The sequence below is a fragment of the Arachis ipaensis genome, chromosome B08 (assembly GCF_000816755.2).
Source record: "Arachis ipaensis cultivar K30076 chromosome B08, Araip1.1, whole genome shotgun sequence".
NCBI classification, from domain to species: Eukaryota; Viridiplantae; Streptophyta; class Magnoliopsida; order Fabales; family Fabaceae; genus Arachis; species Arachis ipaensis.
The window spans coordinates 107,546,944-107,562,675 of NC_029792.2; the positions used below are offsets into that span (position 1 = coordinate 107,546,944).

At 36.2% G+C, this 15,732-nt stretch overlaps 1 protein-coding gene across 1 annotated transcript; it reads left to right on the plus strand.

The window, feature by feature from the left end:
• Positions 12,680-14,425, plus strand: LOC107611345. The gene is made up of 3 exons (XM_016313282.1): positions 12,680-12,740; positions 13,235-13,294; positions 13,389-14,425. The coding sequence occupies exons 1-3, from the start codon at positions 12,680-12,682 to the stop codon at positions 14,423-14,425; spliced, it is 1,158 nt and encodes a 385-aa protein (XP_016168768.1).

Genomic DNA, 15,732 nt, shown 5'->3' on the forward strand with positions numbered 1-15,732 from the left:
TAGTAAATTAGTTATACTAAATTTACTAATCAAGGTTGGCGTCTAGCAACACTCCTTAACGACCCGATAGTATGAAGTAATATATTTTTACTAAGAACCTTAGAAAAACAAAGTATAATTCCTTCCATCTTTCCAGCTCTTGGTTAACCTTTAGAGTATGGTTTAATTATCAAACTCTAACTTGTTACCATTATTATAATGAACTGTGAATGGCCTAAAAAACTCATTTCTTCATTCATTCAATCCCCTTGGCCAATGTTTTATTCATCTCAGTCATTATAATCATAGAGCTCAAACTCTTTACCGAGAGTTGACGGATTCCTTATTGACAAATCATTAATTCTACAAGTATTTAAATCATACCCAATATCCATTCAACTAGCACCCTAGGGTATTAGGTATCTGGAATCAAAGTATAATAAATACATTGTTAATTACTATGACAGTCGCAGGCAAAGGAAACTTTATTACTATATTCATCTTGAGAATATCATATTGACAAATATGCGGTAATTATAACCATTAGGAATTCTCAGAGTGAGTCAGTTCAATGGTCATATCTCTATATGCACCACCTATATATATAATTTAATAAATGAGATCTATTAATTTTCATCCAATGAATACCATTATATATATATTGATCTTTCCAGATTATTAATGTCCTTTTTAATAATCCTATGACCAAGAACAATTTAGATTAAATTATAAAAGATTTATCTCTCAATATTATGATCACTATCACAATATAAATCTCTAAATTTAATCAAGGACCTTATTATATTAACATTTTAATATAATAACAATAACGAATTATTTGACACATGATTGATTGGATTGTGGTCATACTCCTTATTCCCAACACATGCGCACCATACCTGTCACGCATACTCACACGTAACAAACAAATGTTGCACAGTTTCAAGTTCCTTGTTACACATCCCACAAATATTATCATTCTGATTAATAATGCCAAATCTACTCAAGCGATCCTTTGTATTAACTCGACATACTAGCACAAACCAAGTAAACAACTAAACTCGAGGGGGTACTAGTCCTTTCCAGATTCCATTTGTGTACTTGTATCTAAGGATATCATCCATCAAAATATGTTCTGCAAGACCTACACAAATGAGTTAGTAGTATAAACACATTCCTTGTCAAATTTCCACACCACTCTATCTTGTACACCTGCTATCAACCTCACAACGTGCAATATATCAAGCATTTGATTCAAACTATCAATCTCTCATTGGCAGAGTTCCCTCCTCCATTGGAAGTTCCACACCCACTATATACCATCCCAAAATCCACAGTCCCCAATTATGGATCCTTTGTTATTTGAAACCAAGAAAAGCTTCAGAAAGGAGTCTTTCAACTCCCCCAACTGTAACCATCTATCCTCCCAAAATCTGGTTGATCTACCATCTCCTACTTCCATAGCAAGTCCATCATCAATCATCTTCTGGCCTTTTTCGATATTTCTTTACCTTTTGATTACTTATTGTCTACTTTTTATCTCATCTACTTTCTTAATTGAATGTTTTACCGATATTCATCCCAATATCTAAATTATTTGAGAGAAGTTTTACTATCTTTTTAACAATAGACACTTTATTTAGTCATTTTCTTATATGTTTTTTATTTCAAATAAAAAATAAATAAATAAATAAAACACTTTACTTGCAGCTACAAATTCAAATAATGTAGTGTTCCTATTTATGACAATACTAGCTATAATTCCCCTTTAAACTCAATCATTAAATTTTTGGCTCACAAAAATTAACATATTTTAATTGGAACCCTCATATCCAGTTTTTTAACTGAAACATTTTTAATGTATCCAAAATAAAAAAGACATCTTAATACGCAGGACAAGAATATCTATATACTATCACATTTATCCATTGCCTGCTCTTTAAAACTCCCTCATAACTCGTGAAGTCCTCGATTTTTATGTTAAGAGTGCTTGTATTAGTATATATGCAAATGACACCAAACAACAGTTTTAATAAATTACTTTAAAGGTCAAAACAGAATAAATATTTAGACACCAAAATGCAATTAATCTAAGCATTTTCCTTTATTTATTATTATAGATAAATGATGATGGGATAAAGAAAATAAAAATGAAAATAAAACAAAATAGATATACATATATGTTATTTCAGTCCAGCACGGAGAAGCAAAGAAAATATCTGTTTCATGCGCATGCTTCATAAAGAGACTTCAAAGGTGGCGAACACTCCTCATTATTTTTTAATAGTTAATAAAATAAAAAAATATTTAACTTTCACACTGTATTAAGGGAATAAGGGTGGCTAGCATTTATATATCTGAATTTAGACACACCCCATTAAAGTAACATAGGCCAGCAATGATGTCATAAGCCTCAAATTCAATTAGGACCATAAGATTCACAGCATTGGTTCAATGTAATTTGGATAACAAGACAAAAAGCTTAGTCTTTAAAGTCGCCCATTCATTGTACTGAAACAGATTTTTTAAATTGACTCGTAATGGAAAAGTCCAAAATTCTGCAACCTCACAATGATAATGAATGAATAAATCAACAAATGAATGACTGCGCATATCATGTAGTTCCAGCGTTTTTCTCGTGTTGCTTGTCCCTATCAGTCTATCACAAACTTCACTCTATAAAGTATATCATCAATAGATAAAAAAGATAAATAAATAACAAGTTGTATGTATTTAGAAAAGATAAATTTTGTTGGTGTCTATGTCTCTAACACAGTACTTTCACTAATTTTTATCAACATTTTTAATAAATAAAAATCTTATTTATAAGGAATTATTCCGCCACGAAGATATATATGAAGATAAATTAAACTAATTATAATAAATCTTTTTTGGGAAGAATGGAGTAAGATAAAAAAAAAAAATAATAACTAGATTGTTTAAGAAAACTGTATAATATTATGGTGCTTTTAATTTTTTTTTTACTTTCTAATATATAAGAAATATTTTTTTGTTTATTGAAAACACTTGTTTTTTTCTTTTTTTTTTTTCTTTTTTTGTTTACAAAACACTGTTTATTATAGTAAGATATCTAATTACATTGGATTTAAAAGATTGAATAGAGCCCCTTTTGGCTAATTACGAGGTGTGAATATGCAATCTTCAACAAATTCATTGCGGCGTGAGAAAGCAATGTAGGTGAAATGGTAATGGATAAGAAGTTAAGAACAAAATTCAATGGGCAAGTTGGGTTTCTCCAAAACAGGCTACATCTACGATACTGCTTAATGGTATCCGGTATTTGACCTCAAAACCCAAAAAGAAAAATATAAATAACAAAAATAAGTGAAATAGACCTATTACAAGAATGAACAAAATAAAAAATATTGCGAGCAAAGAAATTAACGGATTTACTTAAATAAATTTTTTTATTTTGAATTTAGGTTAAAAATAAAAAAATTAAATTTTTTAATGTTATTAAAAAATTTTGTATTTTTCAACGACCACAGTTGCATAGTTTTTATTTTTTAACAGATTAGTAAACATAAATTAACTATTAATTTTGTCATTATTAACATATATAAAGAATCTGTTATATAAAAAAAAACAAATTCTATCTAATAAGATTAGTTGAGCAATTCTCAAATTAATTCAAATAATTTTTAAATATAATTCTGTTATGAGGAGTAGGATTAGTTAGATTAGTAATGGAAGCTTTTGTGTATATATATATATATATACTCCTACTTTAGTGTACAAACAATAAAATNNTTCCATTTTTATTAATAACAAAAATATTTTTTATATTTTTAAAAAACTATAAAAATGTCCTACAATAGAAAAAACCTTTTCTAATAATAAAAACGGCTGACGTGTCAAACGAAAATATAAAGGCTCATTAATTTACATATGACAAAGTAACGTGTGTAACTCAACGTTATGATGGTTTGAGGAGATAATACAGTAATGTGACGGCATTAGTTAGCTGAATAGGAATTAGAAATTGGACCGTCCGATTTCTTTGTTGGAGAGAGGGGTGCACAAATCGGACGGTCCGAATTGTGAGTGAGGGAAAAAATCGAGCATAGTAATCGGACCGTCCAATTACATGAGGCTGAGAAATTTTTGGATTAGTTCACTTAAATCGGATGGTCCGATTTGCTGCATGCTAAAAATTTTGAATTTGAATGTGATCGAAATCGGACGGTCCGATTTCAGAGCGTAATAAAAGTTAACTGTTGAAATGCGGTCGGACCGTCCGATTTATGGTTTTATATATACCTCAACATTACCCGAAGTCTCCATTTTTTGTTAGTCTTTGAAATCTCTCTTCTGAAACCACTTTAGTTCTTTCTTCTTCTTCTTCTTCATTGTTTTGGCACCAGCTTTCATGTTCATTATTTGAAGATCCTATTTTTCCAAGTTTGAGAGTGTTTCCTGTGAGTATATCATAATGGATGATAGAGTATTGTTAAAGATTTATTATCATGGGCAGATTTTATTACAAACAGTTGAAGGTGTAAAATTTGTGTGTGAAAATCCATTGGATATTGTTATTCCATTTACGTTGTCGTTTGAAGAATTAAAAGGTGTAATTTGTGAGAAGATGGATTCTCAAATATGTAGGAGAATATCGTGCATTTTGTACAGAAACCCAGTATCTGTATTTGGTGGGTTCGTTCAGTTTCAAACCAAATATGTAACCGATGAAGCGAGCATGCAAGATATGTTTTCAGTGTACATGGAAACTCGGTCACAGATATCATTCATCGAGCTGTATATTGAGTTTGGGCAGTCAGAAGCAGACCGAAATATTGAGCTGAAAAATTATAATAGTGATAGTGAGGAGGAGTTCGAAAGTAATTATGAATGCCTTGATCCGGGTGGAGATGGAGATCAGGTCGAGGATACTATGCAGGCAGATGTGGCGGATGTGGCAAATGCACTAGTAAACCAGCATCCGTTTGTGGAGCCTACTTTCATGCGCTCGCTGGATTTGGAGGCCATGCATACACCGGAATTTCCTGAGTATATGAATGCAGGTACGTAGTTTTGATACAATGTATGATAGATTAATATGACAGATTGATTAGTTAGCATGTCGAACATGTGATCAGTAGAAATGATAGTTGATTGTGCGAGCTTTTTTATCTGGTAACTAGCGTACTTGTCAAAATCGGGCCGGATCGGATGGTGGGACCGGACCGGACCGGTTTGACTGGATCGGACCGGTTCAAAACAAACCAGACCGAACAGGTTCGACTGGGCCAAATCGGTTCGACCGGGCCAGACCAGATTGACCGGACTAGTTTGACTGGTTAAAAGGTGAACAGGCCGTCTAACCGGTTCGGTTGGTTGGTTGGACCGCACATGGACACGAACACGAAACAAGTAATAACCCATAGGATATAAATATATTGGTATATTGGTATGTTGGTATATTGATATTGATTGTGTTATTATTTATTTTTCTTGTTCCATTTAATTTTATTCTTATAATTTAATAATTTGATTTAATTATGACCGGTTCAACCGGATAAACCAGTGACCCGGTCATTTGACCTGGTTGATGACCGGTTTGATTCTGATAACTATAGTAATTAGCGTTTAGTTTTTTGGTTGATTTTTTATTTCCTATGTATTTAATTACTTATTTATATTTATATGACCAATTTATAATTATTAATCAGAGCACATAATTTCTGGTGTGAATGTAGCAGAGCTTCCGGTTGTAGCGGATGGTGAATTTATCGTAGGGATGGAATTCAGTTCTAGGGAGGCAGTGATTAAGGCGATGAAAGATTATACAATCCGTCGAGGCGTGGATTATAGGGTGTATGAGTCGGAGCCAAAAACATTCTATGCTAAATGTACACAGTACGGTGCTGGTTGTGACTGGCTGATCAGGGTGAGTAAAATGTCCAAAAAGTACTGTTGGGAGATAAGGAGGTACAATGGTAGTCACACGTGTACTCGAGCAACCATTTCTCAAGATCATTCCAAATTGGGTTCCGACACAATTGTAGAAGCAATTAAGCCGTTGGTAGAAGTTGACCCATCTATAAAGGTAAAATCAGTCATTGCGGAGGTACAGTCGAAGTTTAATTACACTGTAAGTTATCGCAAAGCCTGGTTAGCAAAGCAGAAGTCAGTGGAGTCAATTTTCGGCGGGTGGGAAGCTTCGTATGAAGCTTTGCCCATATGGTTTGAGGCCATGTGTCACAAAGAGCCATCAGTGGTCGTTAACTTTGAAACAATGCCTGCGTACCAGGGTGATGACTTGGTTCCTGACATCCGTGTCTTACATAGAGTCTTCTGAAGTTATTACCCTTGTATTAGACCATTCCGACATTGCAAGCCAATAGTGCAGGTAGACAGAACTCATTTGTACGGAAAATATAAAGGTTTTCTGTTGGTGGCAGTTTCTCAGGACGGCAACAACAATATTGTGCCCATTGCATTTGCGATAGTGGAGGGAGAGACATCTGACGCGTGGCACTTTTTTCTCAGTAACTTGCGACAGCATGTGGTGACGCGTGACGGTGTGGGCCTTATATCCGATAGACATAAATCCATCAACTCAGCTATTGTTCGGAGTAACGGAGCCTGGTCTCCTCCTAGGGCTTTCCACACGTTTTGTATCAGGCATATAGAGTCGAACTTCCTGAGAAAGTTCAAGACTCCGTACTTGCAGAAGCTTATCGTCAACATAGGTAAATTTGAATAAAACAAATTTGTTATTATCTAATATTATGTTATAATGCATGATTTTATGATGAGGCCTTTTGTGTAACATAGGATATTAGAGGACGGTTCGTAAGTACGAGATATGTTATCAGCGATTGCGCGAACGCGGTGAGGCGTACAGTAATTGGCTAGACAGGATACCGCGCGAGCAGTATGCCTTGACATTTGATGGTGGATACCGATGGGGTCATATGACAACCTATCTAGTGGAGTGCATCAACTCGGTTTTGAAGGGAGCGCGCAATCTCTCAGTCACTGCACTTGTTAAGGCAACGTTTTACAGGCTTAATGAGTTGTTCACACGAAAAAGAGCCGAGGCTGAGGCTCATATTAATGCTGGACATGTGTTCTCTGAGATTGTGACTACTAAATTGCATGCAAATCAGCGGGCATCGGGAAACATCCAGGTTAGATGCTTTGATAGACAGAATGAGGTATTTGAGGTACGTGAGATGCCTAGTGGAGTGGAGTACGCAGTCGACCTACATCGAAGAGTATGTGACTGTGGCGAATTCGAAGTGGATCGCATTCCGTGTCGACATGTATTTGCTTGTTGTGCAAATCAGCGACTTGATTGGCAGGTGTACGTTCATGAAGTATACAAGATGGACCAAATTCGAAGAGTTTACAGAGCTAGGTTTAGGCCACTAGGAAATCCGACAACGTGGCCTGTTTATACTGGACCTCGATTCGTAGGCAATCCGTTTCTCAGACGTGTTGCCAAAGGTCGGCCAAAGATGACCCGCTTCTTGAATGAGATGGACACTCGGATGTTGCGTGCGCCGAGGCGCTGTAAGCAATGTGGGGCCGAGGGCCACTGCCGTATCAGATGTCGTCAACGTGGTGGTGCAAGTGCAGATCCAGCCACATGAACTTGTTATATTAATTTATGATCTTGTTGCATGACTATTTGAACCTATTATATGACCTTGTTATATGTATGTATGATCTTATTGCATGACTATTTGAACCTATTATATGACCTTGTGTTATTTGAACCTATCTCATGAACTTATTATATGAATTTATGATCTTGTTACATGACTATCTGAATCCATTATATGAATATGTTATACGAAATCAAACATATTTAGTTACATAAACTCTACTTAACATAGTACATGTCAAATACAATAGTACATCACATAAAATCCAACGAACATAGTACGTGTGAATTAAAATAATACATGACCTAAAAGAACGAGACGCAAATAAAATAGTACATCACATAAACTCCACTTAACATAGTACATCACATAATACATGACCTAAAATAACGACATGAAATGAAATAGTACATCACATTTACTCCAATTATTCATAGTCAACGAGTCGACACCACTACTTTCTCCTTCCCCACTTCATTTCATTACAGAACTTTTTGCACTTCTTTGCAACCCTTTTAAAAGCAGATGGAGTATATTTATTAGCGCTTTGGCGTGGAGGATTAGTCCTAAGGTCATAGCCTTTTCCCTTTTCACTTGTGGCCGTACCTATCGAAATAGAACAAGCTCTAATAAAATATATTTCTCAAATAAATATAGCTTATACATTGAATTCACGCAAGTAAATTATTTTACCTGCACTAGGCGCTGGATCGTCGCCGTGGGAGTCATCATCATTTGTATCATCCACATTTTCTTCCTCATCCTCATCCTCATCATCGTCATCATCATCATCCTCATCCTCATCATCGTCATCATCATCATCCTCATCCTCATCTAGACGATTTACTAGGTAGTCATCAGCCTCATCAACAGCTGTCTTATTACTCTCCTGAATTAGACTCATCGGAATACGCCGTGGGTTCCTGCTCTGTATGATACCTACGATGGCAGCATCACTCCTACTCGAATCAATAGAATGTCGACCGCCAGAATGTGATGAGGATGTGTGGTGTCGAGCTCTCGAGTCTAACGACATCCTACCTGAAGCAATACCACTCGGATGCTGCGGAGCCATGAATCCAAGTAACTAGCTAAATGAGGCTTGTTCTCCTTAGTCAAAATGTGGAACACCCCAATACTGTTGATGTAATGGAACTGATGGAGTAAAATAATCCGCGGGCTGAGTCTGAGGAATATATGACTGAGGTGCCTCTTGTGTTTCTGGTTGAGAAACTGGGGGTGGTGGTGGGGGCGGTGCTGGATGTAGCGGGTCTGTTTGCTGCTGTTGGTTCTCCTGATGATCCGCTGGGTGGCCCTCTTGATTCTCTTGAATTGCGAGATCGGTCAGTTGCAAGTGGGCACCATATATCCCCCGATACCATTGCATGTAAATATCCAAGGGATTATGTAATGGAACCAGTGGATCAGCAAGAATGTGACTATACCGATTCGTCCATTGCATGACCCAGAATGAATGCACATCGGACCAATCTTCATTCTTAGGTCCAGTCAAGACCTCGCCATGTGCATCACCTAGGTCCCGCACTTGATGAGGCACACCCTGACTCAAACCAAACTGTCTCCTCAACCTATCAGACGCATGCCACTCGATGCATTCAAAAGAGATCAGCGGCATGGTTGCACTCCAAATAACCGAGTGGTGGTGGATGTCAGCCGGAATCACACCCGCCTCAATGCGATCAACTGCATAAGCCTCCCAAACAAACTGAACACATTGAAGGTAACAGAGTATTACACACCAGATAATAATACGGCTAATCAAAAATATAAAAACAACTGAATATCACATACTTGTCCTTCTTGCAGATCGTCCAATACCCTCCTATAGTGAGCCAGAGAATGATATCTATAAGGCCGTTCATCACGGTCCCAATTACGCCATCTGACATCAAACAGCCCGTTATAAAAAATTTATGATAAAACTCTCAATTAAAAGGTGATGCACTTATTCAAAGTAGATGATGCTTGAACTTACCTATTAGCAAGCAGAAAGACTCGAGGATTGCCTGGTATAGGCGAGAGAAATGGTAAACGAATCCAAGCCCAGGTAAGCAGAAGGGTCAGCGGTCCATCAATCTCCTTGCAGTCGACACGAGTAGCCCTACACAATGCTCTATACAAGTGCGCCAAACATGCCAAACCCCAACTAAATTCTCTGATCCTGCCGAAGTTACGGAGCAACGGCAAAAGTTTCCAGTGCACTCCTGTCCCCAGACTTGTCCCCAAACATAATCGTCCCAAATAATAACATTATGTGGCACTTTACATACCTCTGAATCTGAATATCATTATCTAAGACTAGATGATCTTTTAGTCTTCGAAACCAAGTCAACTTTACAAAACTTCCTCTACATTCTGTCTTCCTGGGTGCAACACCAAAATGATGGAGGCATTCGACCTCTAATGCCTCATAACTACTCAGAGTCGGTCCTGTAACTGGAATACTATTTGTCGGAAGGCCAAAAATTACCGCCACATCCTCCAACGTCACGGAACACTCGCCAATTGGAAAATGGAAAGTATGAGTCTCGGGCCGCCATCTTTCGATCAGAGCATTAACCAATGCTGATTGACATTGGACAACTCCAATATGCGAAACGTGATAAAATCCAGTCTCCCACAAATGCCCCTCCACAATTGGATTATATGGATCCGGTAGCAAATAATGATCACATATTAACATCTGTGAACCCTACAAAATATAGCCGTATATCACATTAATCAAATATAACCATACTTAATTAACATACCATATTTAACATTCTACCATTCTCATTATCACATAAGCAACATAACATAATTAATAAACCTTAAATGAAACTAAAATAAACATCTATTTATTACTATTATTTCCATGAAAACTATATTTTCTAATATCTAGATCCTATTTATTTCTTAATAATGATTTCCATTCCTTTAATATAAATAGAATGTTAAACTCAAATAAATTTAAAATTAAATCTAATTATTATTATTACTCGACAGCAATATAAAAATATATATTCTAATTCTAATATCTAAACTAAATCCTATTTGGTTTATATTAATAACTATTAATAATACCTAACACTTTTTTAATTTTAATATGAGGCTAGCTTTGGTGTATTCCATGGTTATTGGGGTCTGGCGTGCATTACATGGGTGTGGGGGCTGCGTAGGTGAAATCGAATGGTCCGTTTTATGGGGCATGTAATCGGATGGTCCGATTACTAGTGTGGAGGGTAAACAAATCGGACCGTCCGATTTGCGTACCACTACCACGCGTCGCTCAAGCACCAACCAGCCAATGGACCCCTTCTCACATTCGAGTAAAACCCTAGCCTTCCATCCAGTGCCCCACTTCGTTCCTCTCTCACTCTCAGACCCTTCTATCTCTTTCAAAACCCATTTTCTTTCTTCCATTGAAGCTCCAGCAGTAGCAAAAAAATTCAAGGAGGGGGACCAATTTAAACAATGCCAAGGAGACGAAGAACAAAAGATGTTAATCGTCCAGAGTTATACATTGTTAATTATCTTGATCATCCTAATTATGTAAGTTTATTTTACTAAATTAATTTTTTTAATTTAAATAATAATAATTAGGTTACATGTTATTTGAATATTTAGTTAATGTATGCTGTTAGTTAGTTCAAGTGTTAGAGTTGTGTAAGTATAATTAGTGAACTAAGTAACATAAATTTATTTTTCCCTGATCGAGGTATTATTATTATTATTTCGATTATTATTATTATTATTATTAATTTTTTTTCTAGTGACCGTTAGTTTAGGTTTAGTTTACTAATTTAAACTAGTTTAGATAGTTAATTACTTTAGGAATAATGTGGTTAGTTAGTAGAATAGATTATGTATGGTTGTTAATTTAATTTTTATATGTGTCCGTACAGTGATAATAATAATAATAATAATAATAATATATAACAAAAATGAGAAATCAGTTATATAAATATAAATTAGGTATTAGGCTCATTAATTTACATATGACAAAGTAACGTGTGTAACTCAACGTTATGATGGTTTGAGGAGATAATACAGTAATGTGACGGCGTTAGTTAGCTGAATAGGGACTAGAAATTGGACCGTCCGATTTCTTTGTTTGAGAGAGGGGGCACAAATCGGACGGTCCGAATTGTGAGTGAGGGAAAAAATCGAGCATAGTAATCGGACTGTCCGATTACATGAGGCTGAGAAATTTTTGGATTAGTTCACTTAAATCGGATGGTCCGATTTGCTGCATGCTAAAAATTTTGAATTTGAATGTGATCAAAATCGGACGGTCCGATTTCAGAGCGTAATAAAAGTTAACTGTTGAAATGTGGTCGGACCGTCCGATTTATGGTTTTATATATACCTCAACATTACCCGAAGTCTCCATTTTTTGTTAGTCTTTGAAATCTCTCTTCTGAAAACCCTTTAGTTATTTCTTCTTCTTCTTCATTGTTTTGGCACCAGCTTTCATGTTCATTGTTTGAAGATCCTATTTTTCCAAGTTTGAGAGTGTTTCTTGTGAGTATATCATAATGGATGATAGAGTATTGTTAAAGATTTATTATCATGGGCAGATTTTATTACAAACAGCTGAAGGTGTAAAATTTGTGTGTGAAAATCCATTGGATATTGTTATTCCATTTACGTTGTCGTTTGAAGAATTAAAAGGTGTAATTTGTGAGAAGATGGATTCTCAAATATGTAGGAGAATATCGTGCATTTTGTACAGGAACCCAGTATCTGTATTTGGTGGGTTCGTTCAGTTTCAAACCAAATATATAACCGATGAAGCGAGCATGCAAGATATGTTTTCAGTGTACATGGAAACTCGGTCACAGATATCATTCATTGAGCTGTATATTGAGTTTGAGCAGTCGGAAGCAGACCGAAATATTGAGCTGGAAAATTATAATATTGATAGTGAGGAGGAGTTCGAAAGTAATTATGAATGCCTTGATCCGGATGGAGATGGAGATCAGGTCGAGGACACTATGCAGGCAGATGTGGCGGATGTGGCAAATGCACTAGTAAACTAGCATCCGTTTGTGGAGCCTACTTTCATGCGCTCGCTGGATTTGGAGGCCATGCATACACCGAAATTTCCTAAGTATATGAATGCAGGTATGTAGTTTTGATACAATGTATGATAGATTAATATGACAGATTGATTAGTTAGCATGTCGAACATGTGATCAGTAGAAATGATAGTTGATTGTGCGAGCTTTTATATCTGGTAACTAGCGTACTTGTCAAAATCGGGCCGGATCGGATGGTGGGACCGGACCGGACTGGTTTGATTGGACCGGACCGGTTCAAAACAAACCAGACCGAACAGGTTCGACCGGGCTAGATCGGTTCGACTGGGCCAAACCAGATTGACCGGACCGTTTTGACTGGTTAAAAGGTGAATCGGCCGTCTAACCGGTTCGGTTGGTTGGTTGGACCACACATGGACACGAACACGAAACAAGTAATAACCCATAGGATATAAATATATTGGTATATTGGTATGTTGGTATATTGATATTGATTTTGTTATTATTTATTTTTCTTGTTCAATTTAATTTTATTCTTATAATTTAATAATTTGATTTAATTATGACCGGTTCAACCAGATAAACCAGTGACCCAGTCATTTGACCTGGTTGATGACCGGTTCGGTTCTGATAACTCTGGTAATTAGCGTTTAGTTTTTTGGTTGATTTTTTATTTCCTATGTATTTAGTTACTTATTTATATTTATATGACCAATTTATAATTATTAATCAGAGCACATAATTTCTGGTGTGAATGTAGCAGAGCTTCCTGTTGTAGCGGACGGTGAATTTATCGTGGGGATGGAATTCAGTTCTAGGGAGGCAGTGATTAAGGCGATGAAAGATTATACAATCCGTCGAGGCGTGGATTATAGGGTGTACAAGTCGGAGCCAACAACATTCTATGCTAAATATACACAGTACGGTGCTGGTTGTGACTGGCTGATCAGGGTGAGTAAAATGTCCAAAAAGTACTGTTGGGAGATAAGAAGGTACAATGGTAGTCACACGTGTACTCGAGCAACCATTTCTCAAGATCATTCCGAATTGGGTTCCGACACAATTGCAGAAGCAATTAAGCCGTTGGTAGAAGTTGACCCATCTATAAAGGTAAAATCAGTCATTGCGGAGGTACAGTCGAAGTTTAATTACACCGTAAGTTATTGCAAAGCCTGGTTAGCAAAGCAGAAGGCAGTGGAGTCAATTTTCGGCGGGTGGGAAGCTTCGTATGAAGCTTTGCCCATATGGTTTGAGGCCATGTGTCACAAAGAGCCATCAGCGGTCGCTAACTTTGAAACAATGCCTGCGTACCAGGGTGATGACTTGGTTCCTGACATCCGTGTCTTACATCGAGTCTTCTGGAGTTATTACCCTTGTATTAGAGCATTCCGACATTGCAAGCCAATAGTGCAGGTAGACGGAACTCATTTGTATGAAAAATATAAAGGTTTTCTGTTGGTGGCAGTTTCTCAGGACGGCAACAACAATATTGTGCCCATTGCATTTGTGATAGTGGAGGGAGAGACATCTGACGAGTGGCACTTTTTTCTCAGTAACTTGCGACAGCATGTGGTGACGCGTGACGGTGTGGGCCTTATATCTGATAGACATGAATCCATCAACTCAGCTATTGTTCGGAGTAACGGAGCCTGGTCTCCTCCTAGGGCTTTCCACATATTTTGTATCCGGCATATAGAGTCGAACTTCTTGAGAAAGTTCAAGGCTCCGTACTTGCAGAAGCTTATCGTCAACATAGATAAATTTGAATAAAACAAATTTGTTATTATCTAATATTATGTTATAATGCATGATTTTATGATGAGGCCTTTTGTGTAACATAGGATATTCGAGGACGGTTCGCGAGTACGAGATACGTTATCAGCAATTGCGCGAACGCGGTGAGGCGTACAGTAATTGGCTAGACAGGATACCGCGCGAGCAGTATGCCTTGGTATTTGATGGTGGATACCGATGGGGTCATATGACAACTAATCTAGTAGAGTGTATCAACTCGGTTTTGAAGGGAGCGCGCAATCTCCCAGTCACTGCACTTGTTAAGGCAACGATTTCTAGTTCCTATTCAGCTAACTAATGCCGTCACATTACTTTATTATCTCCTCAAACCATCATAACGTTGAGTTACACACGTTACTTTGTCATATATAAATTAATGAGCCTAATACCTAATTTATATTTATATAACTGATTCCTCATTTTTGTTATATTATTATTATTATTATTATTATTATTATTATTATTATTATTATTATTATTATTATTATTATTATTATTATTATTATTATTATTATTATTATTATTATTATTATTATTATTATTATTATTATTATTATTATTATTATTATTATTATTATCACTGTACGGGCACATATAAAAATTAAATTAACAACCATACATAATCTATTCTACTAACTAACCATATTATTCCTAAAGTAATTAACTATCTAAACTAGTTTAAATTAGTAAACTAAACCTAAACTAACGGTCACTAGAATAATAATAATAATAATAATAATAATAATACCTCGATCAGGGAAAAATAAATTTATTTTACTTAGTTCACTAATTATACTTACACAACTTTAACATTTGAACTAACTAACAGCATACATTAACTAAATATTCAAATAACATGTAACCTAATTATTATTATTTAAATTAAAAAATTAATTTAGTAAAATAAACTTACATAATTAGGATGATCAAGATAATTAACAATGTGTAACTCTGGACGATTAACATCTTTTGTTCTTCGTCTCCTTGGCATTGTTTAACTTGGTCTCCCCTCGTTGAATTTTTTTGCTACTGCTGGAGCTTCAATGGAAGAAAGAAAATGAATTTTGAAAGAGATAGAAGGGTCTGAGAGTGAGAGAGGAATGAAGTGGGGCACTGGATGGAAGGCTGGGGTTTTACTCGAATGTGAGAAGGGGTCCACTGGCTGGTTGGTGCATGCGCGATGCGTGGCAATGGTATGCAAATCAGACGGTCCGATTTGTTTACCCTCCACGCCAGTAATCGGACCGTCCGATTACATGCCCCATAAATCGGACCGTCCGATT